At 44.2% G+C, this 19,090-nt stretch overlaps 1 protein-coding gene across 1 annotated transcript; it reads right to left on the minus strand.

Annotated features, from left to right (window-relative positions):
* Positions 1-488: 488 nt before the first annotated feature.
* On the minus strand, positions 489-15,664 carry ccdc3b (coiled-coil domain containing 3b). The gene is made up of 3 exons (XM_028998798.1): positions 15,060-15,664; positions 5,007-5,181; positions 489-1,315 (listed from the first exon to the last, which is right to left on the minus strand). The coding sequence occupies exons 1-3, from the start codon at positions 15,416-15,418 to the stop codon at positions 1,037-1,039; spliced, it is 813 nt and encodes a 270-aa protein (XP_028854631.1). The 5' UTR covers positions 15,419-15,664; the 3' UTR covers positions 489-1,036.
* Positions 15,665-19,090: the final 3,426 nt, after the last annotated feature.

Below are 19,090 nucleotides of genomic sequence, written 5' to 3' on the forward strand. Positions count from 1 at the left end.
CAGCACCCTAAAAATGATAAAAAAAGCTATTTTCTGTCAGTAATAAAAATAACATTTTACTTGTGTGAAAAATGTCAGTGAACATTTCTTAGCAAACAATCACTAAAAAACTGGCCATATACAGTACAGGCCAAAGGTTTGGAAACACCTTATTTTCATGACCATTTATGTTGGTAGATTCTCACTGAATGCATCAAAACTATGAATGAACACATGTGGAGTTATGTACTTAACAAAAAAAGGTGAAATAACTGAAAACATGTTTTATATTCTAGTTTCTTTGCTCTGATTACTGCTTTGTACACTCTTGCCATTCTCTCGATGAGTTCGTCACCTGAAATGGTTTTCCAACAGTCTTGAAGGAGTTCCCAGAGGTGTTAAGCACTTGTTGGCCCCTTTGCCTTCACTCTGTGGTTCAGCTCACCCCAAACCATCTTGATCGGGTTCAGGTCCGGTGACTGTGGAGGCCAGGTCTCCACTTTTTGTTAAGTACATAACTCCACCTGTGTTCATTCATAGTTTTGATGCCTTCAGTGAGAATCTAACAATGTAAATGGTCATGAAAATAAAGAAAACACATTGAATGAGAAGGTGTACAAACTTTTGGCCTGTCCTGTATATTTTTAGTTTTCTGAAGTATATAGTTTTCAAGCATAATTCACTCAAAAAAACAACTGCTTCTGTTGAGCGAAAACCTGAAACGTTAAGTGACAAAATCTCACTATTAGATGTTTAACTAATATATATTCTATATTCTATAGAATAATGTATCGTCATATGGTAAGTAATGTAAAGCACATTCATTCGTGTGAACTGGTAGATGTACAAACACTACACTGCTTGTGGTTGTATTTATATCAATAAAAATATGGACATGGCTGATGAACATTACTTTAAAGATGGTGTCTGTCCTCAAAACAATCATATCCTATTCAGCTCCTGAGTGTTTTTCTTGAAATTAGGAGTTCCTGAACTATTAACGTATTTTTATACAGCATATGTACAGCTGACGCCCTCTCGACAGGCAGCAGGTGACTTAACTCTTCAGCTTCTTGGGAGGAATCTTCTTCAGGCTGGCCTTCTGGTCCTGGGTGGTGTCCTGCTGTGGGTCAGAAGGTTCAGGTTCGTGGTGTGGCTTGTAGAGGAACGTCTGCTCTTTGGTCTCTCGCTTGGCCTGCCGCAAGAGTCGTTTCATGTTTTTCACCTTGTCTCTCAGGTGGTTGTTGGCTTTCTCCAGAACTTTGACCTTCTGAGAGAGGGTCTTCACCCGTTCCTCTTCCTCAAACAGGGCCTTCTGCACTGTGGAGCAGAGGAGCTGTGGAACAGGAAGCATTTGGTGAACTTGTGGGAAAATAAGAAAGACTATTTTTGGACAGAAATGAGGCAAAAGTAATGCAATGTACATTTCTTCCTATTTTGGGCAATTCGAAGAGAAACTCGTGGGTCCAGTGGGAAATCAGCTTGAATCTATTTTCTCAGTGCCTCGTTCTAAAGGATATTTCATTGATTTTATGCCACTTAATTACTCCGGAGTGAGTCACATAAAGAAAAACAAATGTTTGGCCTTTAGGTGAACAGAACAGGCAATTTTTTCCCTTCTTTCATGAGTGCTAAGCCCAAATCTGGCTATTATTTAAGATGGATAAGGAAAAAACTGAATTTTTTTTTTTTTACTGCTGGTCTGGTCATTAAATTCTGTCTATTTCTGCAAAACTTCTTTGTTAATATGCATGCCTGTGGTCTGACAAACAAGGATCCCTGGTTCATGTCTCGGAAGAGCAGAAACGGTTGACAGTTTCTTTTGGTGGCTTTCTGTAATCCTGTGGTTAGCAATTCCATGCAAAGATCATGTTGAAGCCACCAAAGACGTGCAAACATTGAATATCCCATGGAGGGTATAGGAACAGCACCCCATTCCAAAATTTCCTGGGTACATCCCAACACTGGCAGACGTGACGCAGACGCAGACGTGTCAATACTGTAATCTGACTGAAAATGCGCTAAAATAAAGCTAACAGCTCTTTCCTGGATCGCCATCTATCCGTGAAGTAAAACAGAGTTGCGCGTGCACAGCCTTGTAGAATGGAAAAAATGGAGATTGGAACAGGCATTTCTCTGCTGCCATATCGCACCATCTCCAGCACCTCTGAAAGCTCTGAGATAAGCCAAGGCATTTTGCACTCGCCTCTTTGTGCTTGCATTCCTGTGTAATTGTCTGTGACAGTAGCTGAGGTGAAAGGTCAAATCTCTTTGCCGGCGTGCCAGTCAGGTATAGGTATAGGCACGTTGAGTGAGTGATGCAAAGTGCCTGGATGAAGACCTCGGCTGCTGGGCTCCTGACGCAACTGGCAACTAATAAAAACAGTCTGTAAGACATTCCCATCGCTCGTATTTCTGGATTTTTCCCATGAAGGCTGGGAATGCTTTTGATGGCAACGAAGAGCGCAGATTTCTCCTGTGAGAAGCCGCTGTGAATTGAATGAGTGTGAGATTCGTGTTTGTTGGCGGGTACCATGATACACAATACCCATTTAAACAGTAAAGTGTCCATACGGGGGAGCGGTTCTCAGTGCCAGGTCTGTAGTTTTTTTCCCCCGGTCCCCCCCAAGGTACAATGCTTTGAAATGTAATTGAGGAAATCTTTAAATTGTTAAAATTAAGTGCGCTATTGACACAAAAATAATTTTGAGTCCCGAGTTGTTCTGAAATATCAAACGCTGCTTTCCAGCGATCGACCTTGACCCTCTGCTGAGTTTCGCTTGGATTACGCAAACGCATGGTCATTTATGTAAACCAAATCCATTATCATGACAAAGGGCCATCATATGCACTTAGTGTCTGATTGAAAACTGTCCCTGTGCATCATTTTTGAGAGGAATGCTAGTCATGTAGAGATCATGTAGAAAAGCAAGATCTCATAACATTTTCCAGACACCAATCAGCCACCAATGCCTACTATTGGACCCATAATTGTGGGTTGAGGGTTCGAATCCCCAACTGCCAAGGTGCCGCTGAGGTGTCACCGAAGAAAGTACCGTCCCCACACACTGCTGCCCGGACGCCTGTCATGGCTGCCCACCAAGGGTGATGGGTTAAAAGCAGAGGACACATTGCGTTGCGTCACCGTATGCTGTGCTGCAGTGTTTCACAATGACAATCACTTCTCTTTCACTTTTTTCACAATTTAGCAGGTCCCCCCTTTCACCTCCACTAATGTACATAATGTATGTAATGAACGTATGCTGTGATATCTGCCATCAAGCTGTAAGTAGAAGATCTTTTAAGTCCTGCATGATGTGTGGTCTTCGCCCTGGAAGCTCAATAGGACTGAGATCTGGAGAATTTGGAGACAGTCTGACAAGATAAGATCTTCTGCAGTGTGAAAGAGGGCACTGACATCAAGGGAATGCTGTTTCCATGGAGTGGTGTACTTTGTCAGCAACAGTCAGTTCAGTCTGACCAGTCTGCAACTTTTTCAGCAATCCGGCAACGATCTTGGGCTTGTGGTGAGCCTTGACCACTGCAGACTGCTTCGGAGATGCTACAACCCAGCCATCACAATTCGCCACTTCAAACAAATCAACTTCAGGAGCAAACTGTTTACCTCATTCCATCCATTGTAACAAGATAGGCAGTGTTATCCACCAGTAATGTGTTCAAAGCAACAGGCCCTCGCCATCAAACTCCCAGTGCTGTAGCTTTCAAGTCCACTGAAACTGAATCAATGCGAGAACAGCCCCACGCTGTCCCGTCTCAGTGGAAACATGCCTTCATGCTGCTGGGGTGCCAAGCTGCCTGACAGGAACATGAAAGAGCAGCCGATGGGCTCCAGTCTACAGGAGTCAGACTTGTTTATTCTTTGCTCAGTGGCGGACCCCGTCTCAGTTCCTCAGATACCCAGACATCACAGCGCCGAACCTTACCCCAAATGCCCTTCCATCTTTGTTTGTAGCTTGAGTCATCTCACCTCAGGTCTCTGCTGTGCAGAACGTCTAATCCCCTCTGAAAAATGCCGAACTCTTCCCTCCCGGTAGCCAGGATTAGAGGTCTGAGGCCAGAATCGGCTCTTTGAAGGCCGTTCACTTGACCCAAAGCCAATATCAAAGAGAATTGAGGAAACAGATAGCACTGATTTTGACCTAAGGGAAGTAAAAAGGTTCCATCTCTTGATCAGGAACAGTTGCCTGGATTTGATTGCTGGAGCATTTAAGGAACAACAGACAATGATGCCCGCTTCATCTGAGACATTCACAAAGAGTGACACATGACCCGCTTGGAAGCAAAAATCCCCCAAAGGCCTTCAACTGGGGAGCGGGCCTGCGAGCTGAGCACAAAGATAAGCAGTTAGTGGCCTCCACACACATATATAGCCCTCCCACCTATAATTACCTGCGTATTCTCATAATTCTCACAGTAATATTTACAAGTCACGTAATTTTATGCTAGGTTTCTACGTTACAGAAGAATGACGTTCTGAGCTCTGCCAGCTGCTTTTTTTAAACGAAATGTCCTTTGTGATATAAATCGGAAATATAAAAATGTGCAAGATGCTGTACGCATGGTTGTAAAATGAACAGATGTCAGTGGAAGGATGGAGAGAAAACAGAGCAATGAGAACTAAGACAGCATTAGAAATTGCTAGAAGTAAAAAAAAGCGAATGGGATTTAAAGGGTAAATGTTAATGGGCAGAATAAAGAACCTTAGCGGTCTTACAGTTGGCCTCATACTACAGTAGCACAACCCTTAGAGGCAGTAACACGTGGTGTTGGGGGTTCAAATCCCAAACTGATCATGGTACAGTACACTGCTCACCGGGCGCCTGTCCTGGCTGGCCACTGTTCACTCATGGTGATGGGTAAACCGTGTGCTCTACTGTGCTTTGAATCAGAATGCGTTCACTAAACTAAAATGGATTTTTAGGTAAAAATGACTTTTGTGTCATTGATCAAGCCTCCAGAGCTGCAACATCGTTCAGCAACGATTAGGAGAATAAGGCCATGCTTACCCGGCTGTCCTCCTGGGCCTCCCATTCAGGGGTGTACATGTGGACCTGGGTCCCGGTGGTGCAGTTAGAGAATTGGAACAGGCTGGCAAACATGCGGTGGTTTTCCGGCGTGTCGGGGAAGATGGGGTCCTGGAAGTTGACGCCGTGAGGGATGATGCTGTAGTTCTCGTCCATCCTGAACAAAAAGAACAAAGAATGAAGCCTTTTCTCATAAATTAAAATTTAAATTAAATTAAGCCTTTCACTATTGTAAGGCCAAGCATCCTCGGGACTGATTTAATACTGATAAAAAGAGAAAAAACTGTTTGATAGTTCTTTGTAGCTTCAAAAAGAGCAACTAACTTCCCATTTTATTTGTGTGTAATTATTTTTATCACTCAGAACATGATTTTTAATTATTAGTTAAAAATGTTTGGAGACAGATAATTGACAGCCCTTCACCCTCATTCTGGATAATTTTACCATTAAAGTCACATTTAAAGATCATCTTGTTTTTGCCATTTAAACCTGAGATGCTTTTGACTTGCACTAGTGAGGCTCCACGCTTAGTGCTAGCTTGAAAATAGTGCCCGTCGTTTCTGAAGCAAGAGACGAAGCCTCCTACAACACAAAACAGTAAAATCCTGAGATGATTCCCATGACTCAGACATGATTAGTGGCACGTCTCCTGCTCAGTCCAGCCCTTCATTAAAGGCTCATCAGAAGAATACCGTGGGCAACCTCGCACCACAGGGAAAGTCCCACTGTAACAAAAGCAACCTCTCTGAACATCTCCGGCATTACGCGAGAGGCACAGAGCAGTAGCTGAGGGCAGAAAAGGAAGGAGTCCAGAGATCAATCCAAACCATGACCCAGGGTCCTCTGGTAAATCTGGTCTGCATCCAGAATTAATGGATTGCTGCAGGAAAGCATTTCTCCACCACCCCCTCACCTCCTCTGTACATGTGTTTGACTTTTTTTTTGTACGCATATGCATGAATCCTCGGCCCATAAATCCGACAACTCAGAGCAACAGGCCCTCGCCACGAAGCTCCCAGCAGGACGGAAATGAAGGAAGTCTGTTATCAAAGTTTGCTTGGGTGGTAAGAGAAATATTAATACAAAAACCATGGTTACGAGAGGACAAAGGGGGGAAATGAAAAGCCCATTTCATTTCGGTCTTGTTAAATGTTCTGCTCTGTTCTTTGACACACTGTGAGCTTTGGTTCCCTGCCAGGCGCAACATTTTTATTTTTTTTCCTGTTTGTCCTCATTGACATGGAATTGGAATTTTTAATGATCCGCCGCTTTCCACTGCACGGAATGAAGTCCTCTTTTGTTATTACGATATCTGGGAAATAAATAAAGCGGCACGAGGGTGAAATCACTTCGGGAGAGTTCCCCAGTCCAATAAACACCGGCTGGACTGCTCATTCAGCCGACAATTAAAATGGGCCAGGCCTAAAATGCGAGAAGAACGTTACATCTTCAAGATGTTGCCTGTCATTTGAGGTAAACACGTGTTCGCACAAGCGCCGAGCCTGGCGGTGGCGTTTCGGCACACATGGATCTCATCTGCTCAAGCGATCGCAGCTACGTCTGTGGTGTAAGTGTTGGTTTTGGAGGTTGATGGTTCAACGTTTCATCCATCTGGACCCCATGTCTTCTTCTCTCGCGAGGAGCATCAGACGCTATCTCAATAGCTTTAGGTGTCCCGGCAGCCTCAGTGACCATCAAAGCTTATTTGCGGGGTCTCGCCCCCCATGAAAGTGTGTGAGCATCATACACGACTTCCATATTAAAGTCGTTGAAGAGGCCGCAATGTGTGGAGACTGCACGGTTTGTTTGGAGACGGGGCATGTAAATGTTTTACTTGAGAAACAAGCAGCTTGGCCAAGCGCTCTCCAAACCGCTCGATATTTCACCTCGACAAGGGCCACCGATGAGGTTGACAGACGTGGGCGCTGGAATGTAAGCAGAGGTAATGAGAAGAGAGCATGCCGAGAAGCAGACAGATGGAGGACACAGGGCCGGACAGGCTCAGGATGGTTGCACGATCAAATCTCAAATGATGAGAATAATTGATAAATTATAAAGTCAGTATTTCGTTTTTTTTATGCACTTTAGTCTGAAACACATGTCTGCATGGTAGGCTGCCAGTCTGTTTATGTTTCTGTGTATTTTTCATTTTTAATAGGGTGATGTTTATGCTTTAGGTGGTATCTTATGTGCTGTTTTTGTTGCCTTGCATGATGTGATTAAAGGGAATTCTATTGTATACTATGATGAAAATCCATTCTCTGAGACACAACCAAGTCATCCAGCCACATGCCCTTGGAGAGCTGCAAGTCCCCTTAACTTAACTTCCAGGACATGTTGCTTTAATTAATGCCGTTGTCTCTCTTTCCTTTGTTGTTTTTTACATCCTTTCTAAATTGCTGGGCTGGTGTGATTTGTACTGCCAAATTGGAACCAGCCGGCTTGGGAGGTTCGAGGCTCAGGTAGTGCAGACAAAGAACTGGAAGCGGCCACCAGGAAATCTCCCATGGGGCACGGTTCTGTCTTATATACAGCTCTTTAAAAGGCCTGAAACTCCCCACGATGGTCAAATGATGGAACGGGCTCAGACAATTAACAGCAATTGGAGTGTAGAGCTCCTGGTGTGAATCGGAAACTATTCTACCGTTACTGTAGAAGCTCCATTTCACCTGCACATTTACTGTGCTGAAACAAGTCACTAGAGACAGAAAGTACTATTTAACGTGCTATTACTGGCTCTAGATGAACTTCACAAGTGTAATGCAACATGGGGTGGTAGTGGCCTAGTGAGAAAGACACTCGCCTGTGAACCAGAAGACACTTAACCCTGAGCGTCTCCCAGGGGACTGTCCCTGTAACTACTGACAGTAAGTCGCTCTGGATCCGATAAATGCCATGAATGAAACGTGCCGTAAATTAACTAGGTGCTATTCTTTACATCTGCACCATCCTGTTTGTGTACTTTACTTTCATATATTATGCTCAGGTAACAATCTCATCTTATACTGAATATTTTGTACGGCTACATCTTCTCTCTAACTTCTAACCAAACCCAAACTTGCCACTTCACCCCTAGTGCATAATATGTACATTTATATGGATACACCTTAATAAAATGGGAATGTTTGGTGACATTGAACACATTTTATAAGAGGTCAGAAACTTGTAAATAACTAATGAAAGAATAAAGTTATGTTAAACCATTGTTTTTCTTGTGAAATTACCAATAAATTTGATGTGTCACATGACCCTCTTCCTATTGAAAAAACAAAAGTTGGATCCAATGGCTGACTTCAAAATGGCCACTATGGTCACCATCCATCTTGAAAAGTTTGCCCCCTCACATATACTAAGGTGCCACAAACAGGACATTAATATCACCAAACATTCCCATTTTATAAAGATGTTTCCATATAAATGGCCCACCCTGTACTAATGCTATTGCTGCTAATGCTAATATGCAAAATGAGTCTGAACCACCACGTTGCTGCAATCTCCAGATCCTGCAGGTTCACTCTCTACAACATTCGCAAGATTAGGCCTTTTCTCTCACAACAGGCTACGCAGCTCCTCGTCCAGGCAATGGTCATCTCCAAACTCTATTTCGAGACTATTGTAACTCTCTCCTGGCTGGAGCCTCTGCAGTCACCATAATACCAGATTATCCAAACTATGGCAGCCCGCCTCATCTTCAATCAGCCAAAATACACCCATGTCACGCCTCTTCTCACCTCTCTCCACTGGCTCCCGGTAGCCACTCGCATTGAAGTCAAATCCTTGATGCTGCCTTCAGGGCTGTAAATGGAACTTCACCCTCCTATATCAACACACTACTAGCTACACTCCTGCACGCCCTCTCAGATCTACAAACAAAATGAGACTGAATATTCCCTCTTCACGGGGTCTCCGATTCAATTCTGTTCTCCTTTGTTGTCCCTGGCTGGTGGAACAACTTGCCCTCCTCCATTCGACTAGCCGAGAGTGGAAAACCCACTTATTCAAAAAGTATTTCAGACAAATCTAACACTTACACATGCAGACACACTGCACAAAAAAATACAACAAAAATATATATATATACATAATGAGAATTTTTTCTTCGTCTAGCACTTAACAATCTCAGAGCATGCTCTTTGCTCACAAGTTAGGCCTTATCAGGGCTCTTAGTTTTTGTAAACTCAAATTCTATAGAAATCGAACGAGAATTGCTGGTGTCTTCCTCCTGTAAGTCACTTTGGATAAAAGCGTCGGCAAAAAAAAGTAAAGTAAAGTAAAGTAAAGTAAAGTAATATACTAATTCTATATACTGTCTTTTTAGTTCTGCTCTGCTCTAATATTATGTAATCTTAGGTTTTTCCCTGTACATATGCAAATAAATTAGACCCTAATGTAATGAAATCACATCATACTGTATAAATATAGGAAAAAAATATATAAATATGCACGTTAATTCACACAACGATCCCTGAAGAAAATGTTGTGTTAGCTGGATAAAGCTTTTCTTAATGACTCCTCAGGGTTGGCTGCTTCAGTCTCTTTTTATCTGTTGGGGCAACTTTTCGAGAGGAAAAGTAACTCAAACCATCTCCTTTCTCAATGTGCAGGGGCATTTTTCCATGTTCCTCTCCCACGTGTCCCATCTTGGCGCTCACTGCCATGATTGATAGGGCACGACTTTTCAGACTCTGTCATTTGGACCGTTCTTTTAATGGGAAACAGGAACCCACCAGAGATCCCGGTGGAAAATTTTCAGCGCTGATTTTTGCTGATTCAGCATCGGCGGGAGAGAGCGGTCCAAAAATGCTGAGGGAACAGTGAATTTGGTGATACGGGACCATCAACACCGGGGGGTCTGAGAGCTGAAGTGAGCGGCCACATTACGAGATGAGAAGCTAATTTGAAGGAAGCTATCCCTGGTTTCGGATGTCTGAGTCCCACGGCGGTGCTTTGTGAATCCCGGTCTTGGTGTTTACCGATCTCGGACCCTGCGTTCCTGGAATCCTTATCCCGCTGTTTACGTACGTCCGCCCTGGGGGTAACGGATTCAGTAGTATCTGCAGTTGGCAAACGTAGAGCGTTGATGTTGAAATCTGACCTGCGCGCCTTGACAGTCCTCTGAGGAAAACGTAACGGTGCAGTTGCGCTGCGGCCCAGAAGAAGAAAAGAACCCCGGAGTAGAGAAACTTAACTCGTGCTGGGGTCCCCGACAGGCTGCAGAAGCGATTAAAAATGCAGACACCTACTCAGCACATTCACCATCTTAACCCCTGTCTCATGTGTAAAGATGTAAACACTATGAAACATTAGTTACAGGGTGGTCAAAGGCTATGATTATATAACCTGAGGGGCAGTGGTGGCCTAGCGGTTAAGGAAGCGGCCCTGTAATCAGAAGGTTGCTGGTTCGAATCCCGATCCACCGTCCCCACACACTGCTCCCCAGGCGCCTGTCATGGCTGCCCACTGCTCACTCAGGGTGATGGGTTAAATGCAGAGGACAAATTTCACTGTGTGCACCGTGTGCTGTGCTGCTGTGTATCACATGTGACAATCACTTCACTTTGTTTGAGGATATTAAAAAACAAAATCATGTTTGAAACAGGCCTTTGAAGCACCGGTTGAAACGTTATGAATATATATAAATATAGAATGCTAATGCTAATTTGTTATAGCATGAAACTGTATTGCTATTATGCTAATGATGTAAAAGAAATGTTCCATAACAAGGAACATACTATTAAAATGCTGATTGAGAAGTGTGTTGAAAGTCCAGGAAATTTTTGTGGCCATGACCTATCATCAACCATGAGTGACCATGAACTTCCCTACGATAAACATTATGTTCTCCTTTTGTTTTCTTTTAAATAATTTATTACGGAACGCTTACATTGCTTTGTTGTATTTAATATGACCATTTAAGACATTTGTTCTCTTGTTCTCTAATAGATTCTCATCATATGAATCTCGGAGACACCATTTAGGAACACAAATGGTACATAAATGACACCTAACATTTATCAGTCAACATATTTGTCTGAACACCAGCCCAATGATGCTAAAATCTTCTCGTTTTGTTTACATGCTATCTGCTAGATCAGCATCAGTTGTTGAGATGGGAATGTAGCTCAACTGAAGAACATATTTTTTTACCCACCTTCTCCTCCCAGCGTCAAGCTTGCCCTTGATCTTCTACTCTATAATTACGTCAGGCAGAACACAGTGGATGCTGTTTTTCTTTTGTTCAACACCCTGGGGTGAAACATACTCGCCTGCCCGTCAAATCAATTACCTGCTCGATTTCATCTGTACTCCCGCTTTCAAATATTTATTATAAGCACTGGGAAGGATGACAGCATGTGAGAATGAGTGACAGGCGCATTTTTGGTCTTGATTACAGGCTTGGACCATCTCCTGGCCCCTGAGGCGAGGCCCTGTGACAGGTGGCGGGCCTGGGGGGAAACCGAGTCCCATCAGCTGTTTGTCTGCACAGGAAGCGGCGCTGCCTCGCCTCTGGGTCGTTACAGAGCGACGTGAACCTGATCTACTGTCCCCCTCCTGACACCATTACATCCTTATCGGAGGCTGTCTGCAGTGGCAGCCAGATTTAAACTTGGCCTGCGGAGCCTCTGGAGTGCTTTCTGGAACCGGGTTTGACTGTGCATGATAAGAAGCATAGCTCACAGACATCACCGCCGACATAAAAATCATTTTTTTAATGATGCCTATGAATATGTGAAACTGTATGTCTTAAGTGTCAGGGACAAAATGGTAGGAACGGGGATTCATTGACATAAGTTTAATTTTTAATTTAGTTTGTTAGCACTTTACCACTATCACTCGTAACTAGAAATGCCCCGATTCAAAAAATTACAGACACCGAAAATAAACATGAGGCCGATACCAATATCGATTTTCTGTTTTCTGTTGGTAGGAAACATTGAATTCTGCACTGTAAAAAACTTAGCTTTAAAGCTGTTCACATTCTCACAGAATCTTTGAAAACTATGAACTCATTTTATTACATTTAATAAGGTAAACATTTTAAGACATTTTAATAAACCCACATGGGGAGGATAAATATCTGTTTTACATACTGTCCATTTTTCCCCTAGCCAAAGGGGTTAATATCGGCCAATAGCGATATACTGTAATGAGTTATTTGATTTGATTTTGCTTAACATTCACATTCTGATACATACTTTGCCAGTGCAGTATACAGAGCCACTACTCATTGATGCCTGTGTCTTATGTCATCTTGTATTTTAGCTTACTTAACTTTTTTACTAGCCTTATTCCTCTTTCGTTCTATTTTATTTCCCACTCTATTCTATTTATTCTATAACTATGCACAGCTAAATACAGAGCAATTCGGGATGCATTTCACTGCATGTTGTACTGCTATAACTATGCATGTAGTTAAAATGAAGATCCTGAATCTATACATCCAATCTATCATATATCCCTACTCATGACCATTCCAGTTTTCTTTCCTCGCCATCTAACACAGACAGTCACATTCCTAGAGATAAGGACAACCTAGACATGCTTGATTGGGATCTGCACAACATAGTAGGCCCCTTCCACACCCTCTACACCTTTCAAGTGCAACCATGTTAACTCAATGTTGGAATTTGTGGTGTATACAAAGTTTTTAAAAGGCTTGGTCATATCTGTAAAATGGTGGACATGGTCGTCACTGAAGCCACCGCCGAATCTCCTCCACTCTACATTTCCCAGAATTGAATCCTCAAAGTAACAATGATTTTCCAGCTACTTTGAAAAATTGCAGAAGTGTATTTGAGGTTGGCTATTTGACTGGGTGTTGTGCCATCATGCTCTGACATCCAAAAATCTTGGCAGTGTGTGCCTCAAGACAGACTTGTTGGCCTAATTTGAGAAGAACCCCCTCACGCCCAAGTAACGCACCATGACTGGCTGGGTTTATTAGGGGGAGCAGAGGAACAGTTGCCGGAGACATTTGTGCGCCACATGGGCCGCTCTTGCTTCAAATAATACAGGCATTAAAATGCTGTGGGCTGAATCACCATAAAGCAACAGTGCAGCACACACATTCCTTTCAACGCCACGGCCTCTAAAAACAGTGCCATACGATGAGCTCACTTAAAGAAAAAATCGAACAATCTCTGGAGGTTACGGCCAGACTGTACCAGGACACGAATTTCTTCCATGTTTTAATGCACACAAACCAACAATATTACCATCATCAGCCATGCTATTTGTATTACAGTAATGCCTGACGTCTGCACAGCTGACTAGTGATATTTTATTTTTTTCGCATTACAGGATTCTGGAATCCTGACAGCACAGAAGTGCAGTCGACGTCCTTCAATCTTCGACATGTCTTGGCTTCACTTGCCTCACTCTGTCTCTACCGCTCTAGGGTTGTAAATGTCCAGTTAATGCGCGTGGTTGACAGTCAATAAAAATGAATATTTTTGATGATTTGTTACTATTTATGGCTCTAGTTGAACATACACTGTGAATTGACGTGTGTCTGCCAAGATTTCAACTTTGATCTTGTATTAAAACTTCTCTGGTTGAATTAATGGCATAGGTATTTTACTCTGCCACTTCCATATAGTAGTGAGATTTTTTGAAGTACAACAGCCGTCCTTAAGAATACACTAAATTCAGAACCGAAACCATCCGCCCTTTTTAAAATGAAACCATGCTACTATATTCATAAATGCGAGCATCCTCTTCTTCACATCCTCCATTAGCACTATCAGATCCCTGCGAGATTTAGTTTCTATGTTTGGAGAGAAGCAGAGAGCCTTTTGGCCCAGGGGCTCGCCTAGAAACCCAAACCAGCTGTGTGTCTATGTAAATGTATGCTCTGCTCTTGGACAGAGATACAGCTGTGTGTGTGTGTGTGTGTGTGTGTGTGTGTGTGTGTGTTTTAATGAATGGATGAGGGTGGACGGGAGATGGTTTACAGCCGGGTGCATTTGCTCACTCTACATGTTTATCTCCTACTGTGCACTTGCAATAGGAAACTCCAGCATTTTTAGGACTGTGGGCTGCCAAAATCCAGTTAGGGTGAATTGGTGGCATTTAACGCTTCATATGAACTTGTTAATTGTGCAATGGTGCTCTCCAAGACCTCTGATTCACAGCGCATCGCCGTGAGCCTTATGAATTGGCCCTGACATTTCATTTTTTCGGACAGAGGGGCCACTTCACAGTTACGGCCCAGCCAGCAAAATTAGTCAAACCCTGGGCCACATGCCAGCATTTAAACCAGCGGACAGTCAGAGGCATTGTACGTACGGTTAAAAAGTGACAGAAAATGCCACACAGTCGCATTTCTTTTCTGTGGGATGCCTACTAAAACGCATGTAGGTGGATTTGGAAAAATGAGATAAATCCTATCTGATATCATGCAACAGGTTATTCAATGTGTTTTCTTTATTTTCATGACCATTTACATTGGTAGATTCTCATTCAAGGCATTCTTCAAAACCGCCGCCCTTTGCTCTGATTACTGCTTTGCACACTCTTGGCATTCTCTCGATGAGCTTCAAGAGGTCGTCACCTGAAATGGTTCTCCAACAGTCTTGAAGGAGTTCCCAGAGGTGTTTAGCACTTGTTGGGGTCCAGCTCACCCCAAACCATCTGGATTGGGTTCAGGTCCGGTGACTGTGGAGGTCAGGTCTCCACTTTTTGTTAAGTACATAACTCCACATGTGTTCATTCATAGTTTTGATGCCTTCAGTGAGAATCTACCAACGTAAATGGTCATGAACATAAAGAAAACACATTGAATGAGAAGGTGTGTCCAAACTTTTGGCCTGTACTGTAGGTGATAAATCGGTTATAATTAAGTACATATTTTAATTAGACGCCTATAATAATTTGTATCGCAGATCAGCCATTGCTCATAATCTACTTGGCATCCATCGCTAGTGCATATTTGTCACTAGCTTTATTTCTTGGGGCGCGTAATTGCATGCCTGGTTAGGGGGTAAACCTGCATTGCATTCTTCCAATACAATAACGAGGTGCGCCGTTGCTCACCTCAGAAAGAAGTAGTAGGAGTTGTTCTCGGTGACGCTGTACGTGTAACACGGGAAGTAGCCCAGTCCGGTGACGTTGAACCTGGACCCCGCGGGGACCTCCAGCATGCTGCCCCACGCCTGGTCGCACAGCAGCTCGATTTCGGCGGAGAAGAACAGGTCCGTGTCGTACTGCCACGGCAGGTAGTTGTAGAGGCTGTACGTGTCCTTGTGGACGGCGAGGACCTTGGCGAAGACGATGATCTCGGCCAGCTCGGCCCGGCACGCTTCCGTCTGGGGTCTCCAGTCGTGGGACAGCTGGCAGCTCCAGACTCCGCTGGCAAGCGACACGGTCAGCAGCAGAGCCGCAGAAGCATCCATGGCTGGGCGCAGTTATTTTAATAACCTCAATTTAAAAAAGTGGTGTTTTTTTTCAGTGCACTAGGAAAAGGGTGCAAAATGAACCCCAATCTCGCTGCACTGAAAGAGAAGGGCAGTCAGAACTCTGCGCGGCAGGTCATTTCTCCGTCTCCATCCGCCGCTTTTACGCACGGCTCTGCGCGTCGGCGCTCCAAGTGCGCAGCAGGGCTGAGCTCCGCCGCCGGTCTGCAGATGTGCTGCGCGTCTTTCATCGGGGGTGCGAAGCCTCCACCCCCACAGAATCGCCCCCCCCCCACCAGCTCCGCTCCTGCTGATTCGGCGTGTCCGCGTGGAGACCCCCAGATGCGCCGACGCCTTTCTGCGGGGCGGCTCGCTCGGACGAGGGATCAGAGGTGAAAGGGATAAATCCCACAGGTGTAGCAGTGTAAATACCGTTCAGGCACTTTTAACACACTTTTCTGGCCCGAGGTGTTGTCGGAGTCCCCCAGGACCGAGCAGGCAGCAGGCAGAAGCCTGGACCCACTGCGGCACGGAAGGTCCTGTTATTCCCGCTTATGAATGTTGCACAAGTCGGCAAATAAAAAAAACAAATAATAATAATAAAAAAAAACAGACCGAGATCTGATGTGAAAGGTTGCTCGATTAGGATTATGTGTATTACCCCAGAGCCAGGAACATCAGTCTACTGCTGTTTCAAACTAATCCTCATTACAGAACAAATAAACCCAATTTAGTTGGTTTTCAGAATTTAATGGCTGAAGATTTTCATTTTGTTAACTTCCCTTAAGACAGTCACTGAAGATTTTCTGCATGTAAAAGTAAAAGTAAAAAAAAATCCAAGAGGTTTGGGAGCAGACTAAGAATTCGTATTTCTGAATGTTAAATGATAAAAAAAAATCTATCTTGACTTAATTGAGAACAAGTTTTTTAATGTTAATATATAACTGCTGTTTCTGTGCTGTTGGAAAGCAGTGAGAATTTTCTTCGTGGCTTTTCTGTCATCTAGTGGCCATATTATGCAAATGCAATTTAAATCGTCCAGTTTTTCACATTTTATCCAGGTATAATCCAGGCATCAGAATTTTAGTGAAATTAATACTGCTTACCACTCACCGATCAGATATGGGGTGGTTTGCACAAAGCAGGGTCTATCGGCTAAATGTACAGGAAAAGTTAATCTGTTCACAATCAGCTTCTTTCAACTGTCATCGTCCCTTCATCGTCACAGCAGAGTTGCCACAAGAAGGGAACACCATTACTGGTACAGCGAGAGTCAAGGACACACACTGGCGGTGGAGTGGAATTTTTGTCCGGATTATTCCCCTTCTCCTGTTGCTGCCCTGAATCCCGAGGAGCTCTAATCTGCGGAGCATGCCGTCTCCCACGGTATGGCTGACACCCCACCACGCTTACACGTCTGGCATCACCTAGCAACACCTCACCAGGGACCATGCAGAACAAGAGGAAGGAGACGGTGTCAGGTGTCTGGGACTTGGGGGGGGCATTCAGGACGACATTCAGTGAGCCATGTTTAATAATTCTATACGGAGATTTTCAGAAAACAGTCTCTACCTCTCAATCACCAACATCCACAAGCTCCTTCTGTTAAACGCAGGGTTCGAATGCCGCCAACCATTCAAGTTCATATTCACATAATCACACGAAATGATGCAAATGAGAACATTTTTCTTAGTTACCTTTATTCAAATGTGAATATACACAAAGCCATAAATCACACAATAAACTGCATCTAGGGGAAAATTTTTCTTTTCCTTTTACTAAAATACATAATTGCATAAAACAAAGCATTATATAGCATGGTACAGGTGGAAAGATGGTGCAGTTCTGATGTTGAATATATTCCAAAAGTTTATGAAATTCCGATTGTGGGTGTTCCTGCATGTTTTAGCACCATGATGAAAAGGAGAGGCAGGAGAGATTCTGGCATCTAAGACCATCATGCTGATAAAATGCTTAATATCCTGAATGAAACACTAGTGCATTTTTTAAATGTGAATATAATGAAAAAAATACAATTTATTTTCATATTATGTAATTCCACAAAGTGCACTTCAGCCCCAACCATTTATTGACTGTATAATTTTAGTTTTTGATTGAGTTTAGGTAATGTACTAATCATTTCAGATATTATGCCTGGTTCCCCTTCACATGTCCTTTTCTCAGACACAGCGTGGAAACTGGCCTCATAAATATGGTAGAACCACGATCCACAGATAACAGCCTGAAGTCGCACACAGACACGTATTAATGCACTCGCCTCTCCCCTGGCGACCCAGACCTTCATGCTCCTCGAGCCTCTCCAGCTCCGGCTCCCATGTGGTTCTCCACAAGCAGACTTGCCTGAGGGCTACATGCCTGAACCTTCATCCGCAGCACCGCCGCCAGGACCCTGAGAGCGAGGCAGAGAAAACAAGAACTCCTGTGGGTGGCCGACTTTAAATGGGGAGCCATGTGAGGCATTAACATGAAGCGAAGGGGATCAATGTCCCTTAATTCCCAGCCTGAATGAGAAATATAAAATGGGGAAGGGTTAGATCTTACCACGTTCAGACCTCCTTGAGAACCGCCGGCTAACACCAGGTTGGAGTTTTCCTCCTGTCAAGCAACAGCGTAGAGCATTTATTAGAAGATCGCACCCACGTCTAGCCTGGTGGGTAACACACTGGCCTATGAACCAGAAGACCCAGGTTCAAATCCTACTTACTACCATTGTGTCCCTGTTCAAGACACTTAACCCTAAGTTGCTCCAGGGGGGGACCGTCCCTGTAACTACTGATTGTAAGTCGCTCTGGATAAGGGCGTCTGGTAAATGCTGTAAGTGTAAATGTAAAATATAAATCTATAAGCTCCTTTTTCTGCACTCACATAGTCTGAATTGGCTTCCAGGAGCTCCTCAGCCTCACTGTCCTCCCCGCTGCACTCGGCAGAGGAGCACCTGGTGGCGCGCCTCTCTCTGAAGGCCCTCAGGAAGTCGCTGGCCGAGGACTTCCTCAGCAGAGCTGCAAGAGGAACGCAATGTCCTCGTGACCCCGGTCCCACCTCGCGAGTGCATATGTGCAGGAAAGTCCAGGATCCCTTACCTGCCTCGCAGACGTGTGCCAGCAGCACCGCCAGCAGCAGGGATGCGGCTGGGTTTAGGCGGAGCCCCATCACGGCTCGCAGGTGGCAATGCCGGGGCGCCCGGACGCCCTAGCACTATGTATGTTGGGAGTGGAAAAGGCCACACCCCCCACCCCACCCCGGCAGCAACACACCTCCGTCTGTGCACAGGGTGTCTCCGCTTTCAGCTTAAGCCTTAATGGGTGGAACGCGGTCAGTGAGAGTACTCTCATTTACATAGTCTTTACGCTCGGCCTTTCCTGAGACGAGGGGGACCAAACAAGGGACAACTCAGGATGAAGATTTTTTTTTAAATATTAGGGATCCTTTGAGGAATAAAAAGAGAAAATGCAGAGCAGGTGTCCAGTTACACGCTGGAATGTTGGTGCCGTGCTGGTGAGGTTGGATCAGTGTCACTGCCGGGTAGAAAGCAGTCAACCACCCAGACAAATCCAGCCAACTGCTTTCATGGTGATCCTGCTGCGACCACTTCTTTAATGTGGATGTTGTGTTGACTATTATTATATACTATTAACATTCATATTGCATTTA

This window comes from Denticeps clupeoides, chromosome 12 (assembly GCF_900700375.1).
Source record: "Denticeps clupeoides chromosome 12, fDenClu1.1, whole genome shotgun sequence".
Classification (NCBI taxonomy): Eukaryota; Metazoa; Chordata; class Actinopteri; order Clupeiformes; family Denticipitidae; genus Denticeps; species Denticeps clupeoides.

Excerpts from the sequence above, each read along its gene's own strand:
- ccdc3b (XM_028998798.1), bottom strand. The coding sequence starts at position 15,418 with ATGGATGCTTCTGCGGCTCTGCTGCTGACCGTGTCGCTTGCCAGCGGA. Across the intron at positions 5,182-15,059 it reads TCCTACTACTTCTTTCTGAG|GATGGACGAGAACTACAGCA; the intron begins GTGAGCAACGGC and ends CTTTTTGTTCAG. Across the intron at positions 1,316-5,006 it reads AGGCCCAGGAGGACAGCCGG|CTCCTCTGCTCCACAGTGCA; the intron begins GTAAGCATGGCC and ends CCTGTTCCACAG.